The sequence below is a fragment of the Grampus griseus genome, assembly GCF_964374135.1.
Source record: "Grampus griseus genome assembly, chromosome: 18".
Taxonomy (NCBI): Eukaryota; Metazoa; Chordata; class Mammalia; order Artiodactyla; family Delphinidae; genus Grampus; species Grampus griseus.
Genome location: NC_139012.1, coordinates 59,452,664 through 59,466,438, shown reverse-complemented (window position 1 = coordinate 59,466,438; position 13,775 = coordinate 59,452,664). Strand labels below are relative to the sequence as shown.

Genomic DNA, 13,775 nt, shown 5'->3' with positions numbered 1-13,775 from the left:
TTACCCCAGTTGTGCAAAACACTACTGTTGATTTTTTTTGGAGGAGGGAGGGTGTGTTTGGAGTAGGGGCATGTTGGAGATAGAGATTTTGGGGGCAGACCATTTCCACTGATAGTGGAAGGAAAAATGTAAGCTTAGGGTTACTTGTCTTGATGCAGTGTGGTGGGATGGTGTGCCTGTTTCCCAAGTTGTAGATAACTAATAATAACTAATAAGAAACTTTTAGAACACATTCATTTTTAAGTTTATTAATAAATGTTTTTAAAATTGAATTAATGAATGAGGATTTCAATGTACACCTGTATGTTTTTATAGTAACAGATAATGAGACTTTAAAAATTTGTTTTTGTTCTAACTTTTTCCATACATTTTGTTACATGTTTACTTCTTATCGAATCTTAGTTATAAATTATAAAAAAGTGTTTTTCTCAGTTAATCAAAGCTCTACGTCTTCTAGATCTTTCTCAGCTCCACTTATCGCTTATCTTGGCTTTTATTTATGTTCAGTAAGTCAAATGTACATGTGGAATTTACCAACTTTTCCTTTATAAATTCACATTTGGGCTGAGAATAAGCTCAAGAAAAGTTAAATCAAAGATTATCTTGCAATACTCACTATAGTGTGGAGGGTGGACCTCATAGTTCCTTACTTGATGAACAGTTGATACATAAGTGATTTTATGTTGCACAAATTCTTGTTCACTTATGTGACACTGTAATTTTTTAAAATTTGTAATTACTTTCAAGTTACCTTTTTTGAATCACTAAAAATTGATTGTAATCGTAATTAATGATTACATTGTATATTAGAAAATAAGAATATAAATTTTTCCAATTTAAAACTACCATATTATATCATATCATATTTTCCTTTTGGTTCATTACCTGTTAATTTGTCAAATGTCCATATTCTTTGGACCTTTTCAAAGTGTGACTTGACAAGAAGTATCTAACTGGACCAAACATTGTAATTTTTTTTTTTAAGTTTTGATTCTGTACTACCATGATTTAATTTCCTTTTAAGTGATAGGACCTTACTTTGAAACCACATTAAAGAGCATTTGTGAACTTTATAGAGACCAGTTCTTTACCAAATGGAACTTTTACTTCTTTAGTTGACATCATTCATTCTAGTAACTTTTGACTACTAACAAAATTTCAACTAATATTTAGTGTATAAAGTGTGATACGGTTTAGTTCCTTTTTCTTTCTCTTAGGCAGTTCCTACCCACTTCTCACAGTAGTGTACTCTCTAGATTATTCTAGGTCTAGAATTTAACATTGTTTTCTAACATATATCATAGTGCTGTTATCTGATATTTTCATTTCTAGTTGAATCACCTGATTGTATATTTTAGTTTCTAATGTTTTATTTACTTTTGTAAAATATTTTTATAATTCATCTTTCTTTTCTTGTTAATAATAATGGTAAATAGCCTGTTTATTTCTTTTAGCATCTTTGACTTTTATGTCAATTCAGTGCAGTATAGATTATCAAAACATCTTCACTTTTTCTAGTTCTACAGCCTGTCATATTTTGAAAGAAGGTCACTTATCAACATTGAGGGTTTTGTTTTTTGTATTATTGCAAAATAAATTTCCTGATTATGCTGTTCTTCTTTGGCTTCTGTAAGACAAAGGAAATATTTAAATAGTATTTTTCTCCCAAGCTGATTTTTGGGACATAGCTGATGTTATCACTTAAACTGTGTAAAACATAATTTCTACTCTGACTAAAATTCTTACCTGATTTTATTTTTGGCAGAGCTTTCTTTAACCATTAACTAGTTGATGGAGAATGATAGCACAACTTTCTTTAAAAGACAGTTATTAAATTTTGAAACAACTTTTATAAGGAACTTAGAAACTAAACATTTTATAGTGTGTTTTCTGAAATTGAATGTACTATGGAAACTTAACTGTGTGAGTAGAATCTCACTCTGTAGAAGAGGTAAAATTCTAGGCAAAAGATTCAAAATTGTTCTAAATTCACTAATAAGGTATGTCTTAGAAGATAGTTTCTGTTTACCTCTGTTTACTTGTGACCTCTCCTATGGCTTTTTTCTTCTGAGAAAAATCCCCTGTAATTTTGCAGTGTTATCTTATCTACCATTTTATCTACTTGTAAGTTATTGGCTCAGTTATTTAAAACTGAAGAATTTTACAGTTTGCCTCTCTCTTTTTTGGTTAAAGTAGTACAAAATGTCAAAAATTAGAAGGAAGGTCACAGTGGAAAATACCAAGACCATATCTGATAGCACATCCCGAAGACCCAGTGTATTTGAGAGGCTTGGACCCAGCACTGGCAGTACAGCAGAGGTGAGTTGTCACTAGTACAGTCACAGGGGTTCTCTTGAATTCCTGTACTTCAACTTCTTATTTATATCACAAAAGTGAATAGGTTGTATTGTAGGAATATCGGTTTAGTAAATTTTTTAAAATGTGTTTCATAAAAAAGGAGTGAGATGGGCATTAGGGTTTATGGGCTTTTTTTTTTTTTGATGTTTTTATTATTTGGGGAGTAATATATCTCAGGTTAGTTGGAATTTTGATAGCATTTATTTAAATTTTGTCCCACTAGCATCTTTTTTTCCAGAAATAAATATGACTAAATATGAAATTTACATAGTAATATCTGTCTCTTAGACACAGTGCCGTAACTGGCTGAAGACTGGCAACTGCCTCTATGGAAACACATGTAGATTCGTACATGGCCCTTCACCCCGTGGTAAAGGTTATAGCAGCAATTATAGAAGGTAAATTGAGAACTTTGAATTGTTCATATACTATTAGAAGATGGCTTTTGTAATTTATCTAGTATAAAAATCTGAAATACTACCATATGTTTGGTCAGATTTTCTATTTTGGTGGTAGTCTTATCAATAGCAAAGATCGACAGGATCTTTTTAGTTGTTAATTTCAAGATTAATAGAGATGTTTGCTTTAAAATTAATTTGCTCAAAAATTTGTTTTTGTAATATATGTATGGCTTACTTTCGTGCCCTGCCCCGCAATTATGTATTAAAGTGCTGTTTAAGACGGCAGAATTTCATGGATTTGCTTTTAGTGAGGAGAGACTACATTCAACTCTTAAAATAGTAGAATTTAAATAAGTATAATTTTAGGTTTTTAAGATGTTCTAAATTCAAATCGTAATTACAAAAGATAATCTAATGCAAGCTCTGTAGGTTAAAATGCATTTGCCAAATCTCTTATCACAATATATTGAGGTAAATGAAAGTATGTATTTATATGTGGATAAATGTACTACCTATTTAGAATATCATTTTTCCTTTAATAAAGGCAAGGCTAAATTAGACTTTCCTAACAAAAATCTTTTATTTTTCTTTTGGCTCCCTCATGATGATTTTGCTATGGTGTTTAAAGATGTAACATACATAAAGATTGTCACAAAAGCAGTTTAAACTTGATTGGTAAACAACTGATTTACCTAGTCCTAAAATTGAATGTGCTGATTGCTTTGGCTTCAGCGACAGTGTAAAAACTGAACATTAGCATTTGGAGATTTCCTTTTTAATTGGGTGAATTTTTGTGTATGTGTATGGATTTTGAAGTTTAACAGAACTTAAAATTCAAAACCTTAACATTAGCTGACTTTCTGTTCACTTAAATGTTGTACATTTTTAGGTTATTTGTGATGCTGAGTACTCTGTTTTATTTGTATTTAGATTGTCATCTGTCCCTTCTGTCAATGTGGGAAAGTTAGTCTTTATAAGTTTAATACCTGTATAAACAAACACATACCTGGGGAAACTGTTTCAATAATTTTAATGTTTTGCTTATATTATTACTGTACTTTTAATACATGCTTTACTTCATCTGTGACATTAACATACTCAAAATTTTTATACAAGAGATGGTTGTGAGGCAAATGGGCAGAGAAATTTGTCTAAAATGGAAAAAAATAGTGTCATTACTAGATTTAGAATAAAGGATTTTTTGTTATAATTTTGCTATTTTGTGCATTTTTCCCCCAATAACTTCCTTTGTATTTGTGTATTTTCCCTTTTTTTTTATAAGGAAGAAAAATATATTTCATAATGTGATTCAGAGATGGAAAGAAAAGTAATGTATTTCAGAAATGCTTACTTAGTCACAAATCATTTAAGTCACTGAGCATTCACTGTATGTAGAGCATTCTGTTAGGTACTGTTTAGGATAGAAACAAGTTTATAATACACTGTCTTATTATTTAAAGGAAACTAGGGCACATAAAATTTACATGTGCATCATAATTATAATTTAAAGCATTTAAATGCTTGTCCTTAATAAGATCCGTTTACCAGTTCAGCTTTAACTGTTAAAACATTTAATATAGATCTATAAAATGTGCATGTAAATGTTAATGAGCTCCTTTAAAGTGAATTGACTGAAATTATTTTTTCACTAATCATGTGATTTGTATTAATGATTGATAAAGGACTCGATTTGATTGAACAGCTATTACTTGAAATAGATGTCAATATTTTTGTAATCTGTTTATATATTTTAAAAACATTATACACATTTTTTTTTGGTGGCTAAAGAGGGACATATCATTCCTTAACAACTGTTGCCCTCTTTTAATGGTGCTCTAGGAATAGTCTATAAAGGCAGTGTGTTTTCTACCTCTGCTTTATTTTTCTCACTTAGTGATGGTGTGAAAATAATTGAACATCCATTTATCAAATTGCTAATATAAATTATGAAGCTTTACCAGTGTTAAATATAAATATGTATATTTTTCCTTAATTAAAAACAAGAGTATAAAAGCAGAGTATAAACTCACTGTTGAAAATCTTGCTTTGAATTTTTCAACTACTTTCTACTCTGAAATAATTTCAGATTTAAGAAGAATTGTAAGAATAACATTATTTGCTTTCCTTCTTGAGATGCATAAAATATTTTCACAGTTGTTGATGTTGCATCCAACCGTATACATGTATATGATAATACTGTTGTTTCTAGATTAATTTTGCAGTGCTGTGGTTTAAAACTTTACCTTCCTACTTTTTGCTTTCAAATATAACTAATATATTTATGTGATTCATAGGAAAACAAATTAAGCTATTAATTACAAATTCCTTTCTCTCAACTCACGTATAGTTTCTTATTAATATCACCAGTACCTGCCACCCCATGGAGTTTTAGTGTATGCATTTTGGTTGGTATTGGGAGAAAACTTGTAAGTGATGCTTATATTTTTTTATATATTAATATATAAACTGAAATTTATTAATTGTTTTTCTGAACTTTAGGAGCCATGGATAGTAGAAAAACTATTTTGAGATTTGTGAGGTTATTTCTGTAAATATATTCTTATAAAATGTTATATAAATATAGATTTTTGTTGTTTTGTTTTGTTTTTTGTTTTGTTTTTGTTTTTTGGTTCAAAGGTCACCAGAAAGACCTACAGGGGATCTTAGAGAAAGAATGAAGAACAAGCGCCAAGATGTGGACACTGAGTCCCAGAAACGAAATACAGAGGAGTCATCCTCACCTGTTAGGGTAGGAATGAATTTCCCCAAAGTTAAATTTCAGTAGTGATTTATTATTTATGTTCTATTTTAAATATTATCTTGTGTGCTAAATATATGGTAAATGTGTAATATTGCATTACAGTGTTCTATATGGATAATGTAATTTAGAGGGAAAAAGTCCTCTGGAAAAACATAATTCTTACCGTTTTAGTTCTTGGTGGTAGTTAAAATGAAGGGATCTGGTTGGCGGAGCTCAAGCTGAACTTCATAGGGTTTCTGTGCCATGGTGGACATCATGAGTATTTAAATGTATTCTTAAGTTTTTGGAATTCAGCCAGCCATCATTTCCTGCTTGCTTCCAAGAAGAGTTGAAGTGCCTTGCAGTACAACACTTTTAAATTAAAACAGTGAAGGCAAGGCATGGTGGTGACAGAAACTGAACTAGAAAGCACATATGATCACAGAATTTAGTGGTGAAACCAAAAGAGAAGCACAATTTATGATGTAGTTTATTGATTAAAAGAAAACATAGATGTTTGTCAGGAATGGAAATTTCCCAGATCTAATTTTTTTTTTAAAGAAATTTATCGTGCTCTTGTGTGTGCATTTGCAATGAATTTATTGAGATACAGTTCATCCATTTAAAGTGTACACTTGGGCAGCTTTTCACATACTCAGTCATGTATCCATCACCACAGTCTATTTTAGAACAATTTCATCACCCCAGAAAGAATACCCATAACCTTTAGCAGTCATTTCCCTAGCCCCTCAGTTGACCACCAGCCCTGGGCAAACACTATTCCAGTTACTGTCACTGTAAATTTGCCTATTCTGGATATTTATATAAATCGAGTCATACAATATGTGAGTTTTTTGGTCACTAGTTTCTTTCACTTAGCATAGTGTTTTCAAGGTTTGTGAAAGATTAGGGGATGTATCAGTATTTCACTTCTTGTTTTTGCCAAATAATATTCCATTGTATTGAGATATCACATTCTTTTTATCCATTCATCAGTTGATGAATGTTGGGGTTGTTTCCATGTTTTGGCTCTTGTGAATAATGCTGCTGTGAACATTTGTATACAAGTTTTTGTGTGGCCATATGTTTTTATTTCTCTTGAGTTTATATCTGGGAGTGGGATTGCTCAGTCATGTGGTAACTATGTTTAGCCTTTTGAGGAACTGCTAGGATGTTTTCCAAAGCAGCTGCACCATTTTAAATTCTTTACATCAGTGTGTGAGATTTCCAATACTCCACATCTTTGCCAGAATTTGCTGTTAATCTAATTTTTTGATTATACCTATCGGTAATCTCATTGTAGTTTTGACTTGCATTTCTCTGATTGCTAGTGATGTTGAACATCTTCTTGTGTGCTTATTGGCCATTTGTATATGTTCTTTGGAGAAATGTCTATTCAGATCCTTTGTCCATTTTTAGATTGGGTTGTCTTTTTATTGTTGATTTGTAAGAATTCTTTATGTATTTTGGATCCAAGTCCCTTATATATATGATTTGCAAAAATTTTCTCTATTCTGTGGGTTGTCTTTTCATGTTCTTGATGGTGTCCTTTAAAAAATGTTTTTAATTTGATGAAATCCAATTTATCTATATTTTTGTTGTGCTTTTGGTGTCACATTTAAGAAACTGTTGTCTAATTCAAGGTCAAAGATTTATGCCTGTGTTTTCTTCAAAGAATCTTAGAGCTTTAGCTCTTACATTTAAATCTTTGATCCATTTTGAGTTAATTTTTATTTATGGTGTGAGGTAAGGGTCCAACCTCATTCTTTTGCATATGGATATCTAGTTGTCTCATTATAGCCTTTTTACGAAAGTTACTGAATTGTATAAGCAGCAACCTCTTTGATAATTTTCGATATATAGAAGCTTTCTTTTGGCTATTTTGATCCTTGAAAAAAAGCTGTGTCACAGTTTTATATTATAGTTTGTAAACATCTTTGGGAACTTAAAGTAATGCAGTTTTAAGTATGTAGCTTTCTAATGTCTGATATGATACGTAAAACCGTTTTAGAAATCTCAAATGGTAGTTCTCAGCTGGCGGTATGTATCAAAATCCTTTTGGAGGAGAAATGGTCTTTTTCAAAATACACACGCAGGTACTTTACCCTTAATCTACTGAATTAGAATTTCTGGGTAGGGGCTGAGCATGTGTATTGCATTTTGAAATAACTTTTTATTTCAGAATAATGAATGGACTCCATGGTTTGCTGGTATATGTTTAACAACCACTCAGAAAAAAAGAAAGCCATACTTTGTAGGATTTACCAATTTCTTTGGTGTAAATACTCCCATCATGGTCAGTTTCAGGCTACTAAAATGGTATCACTGAATACAGAGTTGGGAAGTGTGGGAATACACACACACAATAAATGTAATTAACCACAAGAGTAAAGTGTACTAAAATATTTGGGAAGTGAGTTTTGAATAATTAGTACTGTTGGTTTTAATATTACTTATTTAATTGTTTTTATGATTTAATTTTTAGTTACAGCTTGTGCAGTTCCTAAAAATTTAACAGTTAGCTCTTGTGAGTCAGTGTGAACTGGCTCCAGCATACCACTAGGTAGATTGTACTTAATGTAAAGGGCAGACATCTGGAATTCATATTCTGAACACGTTACTTTAGGAATTGTTATTTAATGCTACTGTCAGTTTCTTTATCTGTAAAATGGAGATGATAGCTATATTATTGTGTTGCTGTGAAGAAAATATATGTAAAACAAGTATCATGACTGACTCTTCCAATGTGACAGCCTAATAAATGGTATTAGAATAGCTCTTAGCCTTTTTTCTCAAATATAAATTGGTTTTAGGCTCTTAATAGGAGATGAATATCGGCATTGGAGATTGAGGTTTTTAACAGATATCTAAGTGTAAGTAGTTGTTGATTGTAAAGGTTTATATGTTCAGCATATCGTTTTAGTAGACAGCAAAGTTGGTATTTTGTTAAGACATTTAAAGCCTGGTTCTTGCTTTCCTTAGATGAGATAGTCCTCAAAGGCACTTAACTTCATGCACACCTAAGGGATAAAGTCTCAAGATTCAAGAGTAGTCAGGTTTTAGGGAATTCACTATCCAAACTTAGAGAAAACTGTTAATAAGTTAGGATAGCAGGTATTAATTATTTTGAGTGCTATATCTGGCACGAAAACAGGTGCTGATCATTTCTGTGGTACATTCCCTATTGTAACATGTGTGACTCTTGATCTTCACATAATGAATTTCTATGGGAAAATCAGATGTAGTTTATGTAGGGGCAAGTATCGCATAGATAACATAGCATGGCTAAGATAGGATGTGTGTGATTTTCTGCAAACTAATCCCACCGTTTCTCTGCTATTGGCCTCAACTCCAATGTGTCTGAGGTTGATAAACCCTGAACTTGTGGAGAGACCAATTCATAAATAGGTAAACTGTAATGCTATAGACTGTGGTAGTATGTCAGAGAGAGAAGAGCAAAGCTCACAATGGAGGGAATAAGTAACTGCCTGGGGAACCAGAGGAAAATGACATTTGCACTGGATATTGAAGGATAGATGGGATGAAGGAGGGAATGGGTGAGAGTCTAGGAAGAGGAAGAAAACCAACACAATAACAATATTTTAAAGGACTTGTGTGTTTGAGAACCTGTGAAGCTGTGCACCTAGAGTGAAAGAATTAACGGCATGTGTATGTGAGATGAGGGCTGAAGAGATCTATCTTGTTTACCAATTCATCTCCAGACCCTGGAACTAGTAAGTTCACTTACTGAATAAATGAAAAGTGATTCTGATGTGCAGCCATTGTTGAGAACTCCTGATGGTCTCAGGTCTGCGCTGTCCAGTGGGGCTGTTGAGCACTTGAAGTGTAGCTAGTCTGAATTGAGATGTGCTGTAAATATAAAATACATACTGAATTTCAAGGACTTAGTATGAAAAAAAGAAAGTCAAATATCTTGTTAATAATTTTTTATGTTGGTCATATGTTGCATTGGCAATATTTTGGACATGTTGTTTGGTCTAGGTGATCAGAACCATGCTTAACATAATGGAACTGAATTTAACATGGTGAGAGGCTAATTTGAGGTAGTGTCAGTAAGATTTGATGACCAAAAGAATGAGTGGAGGGGAGGTGTTAAGCCTAACTACAGGCTTTCCATGCTATTAACTAAGATGGAAAGGCCCCTTTTGTACGCTAGACTCATAGCATCACAGACTACTAACTTTTGGCACTGTTTTCTGTATTTGCACAGATACTAATATGTTATTTTAGAACAGTTATGAAATAATAAACATATTTTTATGGTACTGGATGCTTCTCACCAGTCTGTAGAACTTTTCAAATGCAGTCATTGAATTGTGTTTTCTTCTTCTATAACAGAGACTTGTTATTTTACATAATTCGAGCACACAATTAAAATAGCTTTGAAAGCAAAATTAGACCTGTGAATATAGAGTCAGGAGGAACATTCAAGCATTTGTTGATGATTAGGGCATGCATGTGCTATAGGGGATCTCTGTCTCTTAAGAGAAGCTTTGTGGCCACATTCAAGAAAGTATAAAATAATTCATCATTGTGGGAGGATATCTAATAGTTTAGGATTTAGAGGTGCACTGTGAGCATCTCTTGCTCACCTGAAATCTTACCTTAGAGCAGATGGGCAATGGTCTGAGTTTATTTGTATGAATTGATCTTTTAAAACATTTTTTTCTTTTTTAAGTTATAAAATACATTATACATTTACCATTTTAAACATTTTTAAGTGTACAGTTCTGTGGCATTAAGTATATTTACATTGTTATGCAATCTTTACCACCATCCATCTCCGGTATTTTTCATGATCTTTGTTTTTAATGTCTTAATCTTTTTTGTCAATCTGCTTTCTCATATATGAAATTAAAACCATTGGAATAATGTTTCAACTGATCTGTGTAATATATTTTAAAATATGTTTTCTTAATCATTTTAATGACCTTCTCTGGTTCCAATAATAAGTCATTTTCAGAAGTTTTTCTTTTGAGACTTCAGAATGATGTTCCCTTTTCCTTGTCCAGTATTTTTTCAAAGGTCATTTTTATCATTTCCTACCCCACCTCAACCTGATGACTTATCTTCAGAGAATCTATTTAGACTTGATATTTATCCTCACCTCCACTCTGGATCTATTTAAAATGACTACTATGCAAATTACTTTTTCAGATCTCAGTCTTTAGCTGAATCGTAAGTTGATTATCCAACTTCCAGCCTCTTTCAGATATTTTATAGGCTACCATTGATGTTGACTTTGCACACTACAGTTGATTTTGACCTACCCTTAGTGCTTGGTTCTCTGGTTTTCTGAATTGAGAACTAATTTCTAGCATGAAGCTTTCTGTCTCTGGGAACTGTACCTCCCAGAATGTATACATAATTATTAGCTTTGCTTTGTAGTCCCCTACCCAGTTCTATTCCTGTCCCTCATTTCCCTCCCCCCACCACCTAAAAAAATTCCCTTGTTCTTTTTCTACATCTTGATATTTTTGGCTAGATGAGGAAAAAGTTTCACTGATAAGGAAGGAGATAGGACTATATGTGTTATAAAAAGCTGACTCATGCAATGGAGGACTTTAACTTAGAAGGCCTTATTAACAGTTTTAAAACTATCCTGAGTAAGTCTCTTGCACCAGTATGTCACAAGTTATAGTGAGAACCAGGTGAGGACGTACATGTGAAAATTCTTTGGAAAGAATAAAACACAGTAAATGTAAAACAGCAAGAGTAGAGAGTCACCAAATTAAAAATTTGAGAATGAGTATAGGATTAAGTAGAACAGAGGAGTGTTGTTTACCCATTTCAAAGGAAAAGGTTTAGAAGAGAAGGGGAAGGGTATAAGTGGAGATACAATATATACTACCTGGTAGGAATTTGATAATGTATATATAGTACATGATTGATTACTGTGATTTTTAAATGTAGATTAAAATGTTCATTTTATATAAAAAATATGTCTTTACCCTTGTATGATCTGCAAATACATAATATTTTTTGATAATATTAAAAGGAGTTCCAGTTGCCAAACCTTGGCGTATAACAACCATTTATTTTGTTCATGGATTCTGTCAGGAAATCAGAAAGGGCACAGTAGACATGGCTTATCTCTTCCTTTATGTCTGGAACCTCAGCTAAAGTATTAGGATGCTGGAGGCAGGAATCATTTGAAGATTTTTTCACTCTCATGTCTGGTTGTTGATGCTGGAAGTCAGCTGGAGGCCTCAGTTTCTATGTGGACCTCTTTGTATGGGTAGCATGGACTTTTTCTCTGATGGCTAGGGGAGAGAGAGAGAGGGAGAGGGAGGGGGAGAGAGAGAGAGAGAGAGAGAGCGAGCTGAGATCTGGTACTAGGTGTGCTTGTTCCTACTGGGGTGCTGTTTTTTTTTAGGCCCTCTCAGCTGACAGAGCAATGAAATAATATGAGTGTATACTAATTGGTGTATATGCATATATCTATAAGTATTACAAGCAACCGTCTTTATCTGTATTGAGCTAAACATGAGTTCTTATTGATGTCTCTTAACTCTAATCCAGTACCACTATTTTTCTTTTTTTTTTCTTTTCCCTCAAATGTCCCTTCCTTAGCTTGTGGGAGGTCTTTGTATTAGATCCTGAGCTCTGTTTAAAAGTTGACTTTATAAAATGTGTTCATTTTAAGTGTACCATTTGAGTCTTGACAAATGTACACACCTGTATAACCACCACCACAATGAAGATACATAACATTTCCATCACCCAGAACATATCTTCATGTCTTTTTAGAGTCAGTCCCCTCTCAAACCAGGCTCCTGACAACCTCTGATCTGTCACTATAATGGAATCAGATATTATATATTCTTGGGTCTCGGTTCTTTTAGCACAATACTTTTGAAATGCAGCCATGTTGTAGTATGTGTCAACAGTTTGTTTTATTGTGGGTTACTGTTTTATTATATGGATATGTCAAAATTTGTTTATCCATTCCCCAGTTGATGGACATTAGAGTTGTTTTCTGGTTATTATGCCTATTGGCCATATGGTTTTCTGGTTATTTTGGCTATTATGAATAAAGCTGCTATGAACATTTGTGTACAAGTCTTTGTGTGGGCATAGTTTTCTGTGGGTAAATACCTAGAGGTGGAACTGCTGAGTCATATGTTATGTGTATGTTATGTGTCTTAGCCTTATAAGAAACTGCCAAGTAGTTTTCCCTAGTGGTTATTCCATTTTACATCCTCAACCCACAGTGTATGAGAGTTTCAGTTGCTCTACATTCTTGCCAACACTTGGCATTGCTCTACTGGGTATATAGTGGTTTTAATTTGCATTTCTTTTTTTTTTTTAATTAATTTATTTTTGGCTGCGTTGGGTCTTTGTTGCTGCGTGCAGGCTTTCTCTAGTTGCGGCGAGCAGGGGCTACTGTTCGTTGCAGTGTGCGGGCTTCTCATTGCGGTGGCTTCTCATTGCGGTGGCTTCTCTTGTTGCTGAGCAGGGCTCTAGACGCAAGGGCTTCAGTAGTTGTGGCGTGCAGGCTCAGTAGTTGTGGCTTATGGGCTCTAGAGCGCAGGCTCAGTAGTTGTGGCTCATGGGCTTAGTTGCTCCATGGCATGTGGGATCTTCCTGGGCAGATTCTTAACCACTGAGCCTCCAGGGAGGTCCCTTAATTTTCATTTCTTGATGATTAGTGATGTTGAGCATCTTTTCATGTGTTTATTGGCCTTTTATAATTTTTTTGTGAAGTGTCTGTTTATGTCTTTTGCTTATAAGTTGGGCTGTTTGTCTTATTACAGAATTGTGGCTCTTATATGTTCTGAATACCACCAGTCATTTGCAGGATATGTGTATTTCTCAGTATGTGACTTGCCTTTTCATTTTCTTTGTGGAGTCTTTTTTTTTTTTTTTTCTGCACCGTGCAGCATGCGGGATCTTAGTTCCCCGACCAGGGATCGAACCCATGCCCCCTGCAGTGGAAGCACGGAGTCTTAACCACTGGACTGCCAGGGAAGTCCCTGTGGTGTCTTTAAAGATATCCTTTAATTTTGATGAAGTCCAATTATATCCTGCCTGTATTGACACAGCTTCAGTAGTCCTTGATAGTTTCTTTGTTTCTGTTAAGATGTTCCCAGCTCATTGTATATATTTTATATCTATCCTCTACTTGGAGTCAGCCATTTTCCCCTACGTACAGCGCTGGTTCTTTTATTGGGAGATGGTATTTCAGGACCACTACTTGGAAACCACTAGTTTAGTTATTTTTAGGGCTTTTCATTGTATTTCGCCTAGGAAAT

The 13,775-nt window shown here is 33.5% G+C and overlaps 1 protein-coding gene across 3 annotated transcripts in view; it reads left to right on the top strand.

Annotated features, from left to right (window-relative positions):
• The window catches only part of ZC3H13 (zinc finger CCCH-type containing 13), a 91,339-nt gene that overhangs the window by 3,819 nt on the left and 73,745 nt on the right, over positions 1-13,775 (top strand). For all 3 annotated transcript variants that reach the window (XM_082675494.1, XM_082675492.1, XM_082675493.1), the window contains exons 2-4: positions 2,194-2,319; positions 2,647-2,756; positions 5,397-5,508. In XM_082675494.1, coding sequence (XP_082531620.1) covers positions 2,203-2,319; positions 2,647-2,756; positions 5,397-5,508 — 339 coding nt within the window. In that variant the 5' untranslated portion in view covers positions 2,194-2,202. The remainder of the gene's footprint in view (positions 1-2,193; positions 2,320-2,646; positions 2,757-5,396; positions 5,509-13,775) is intronic.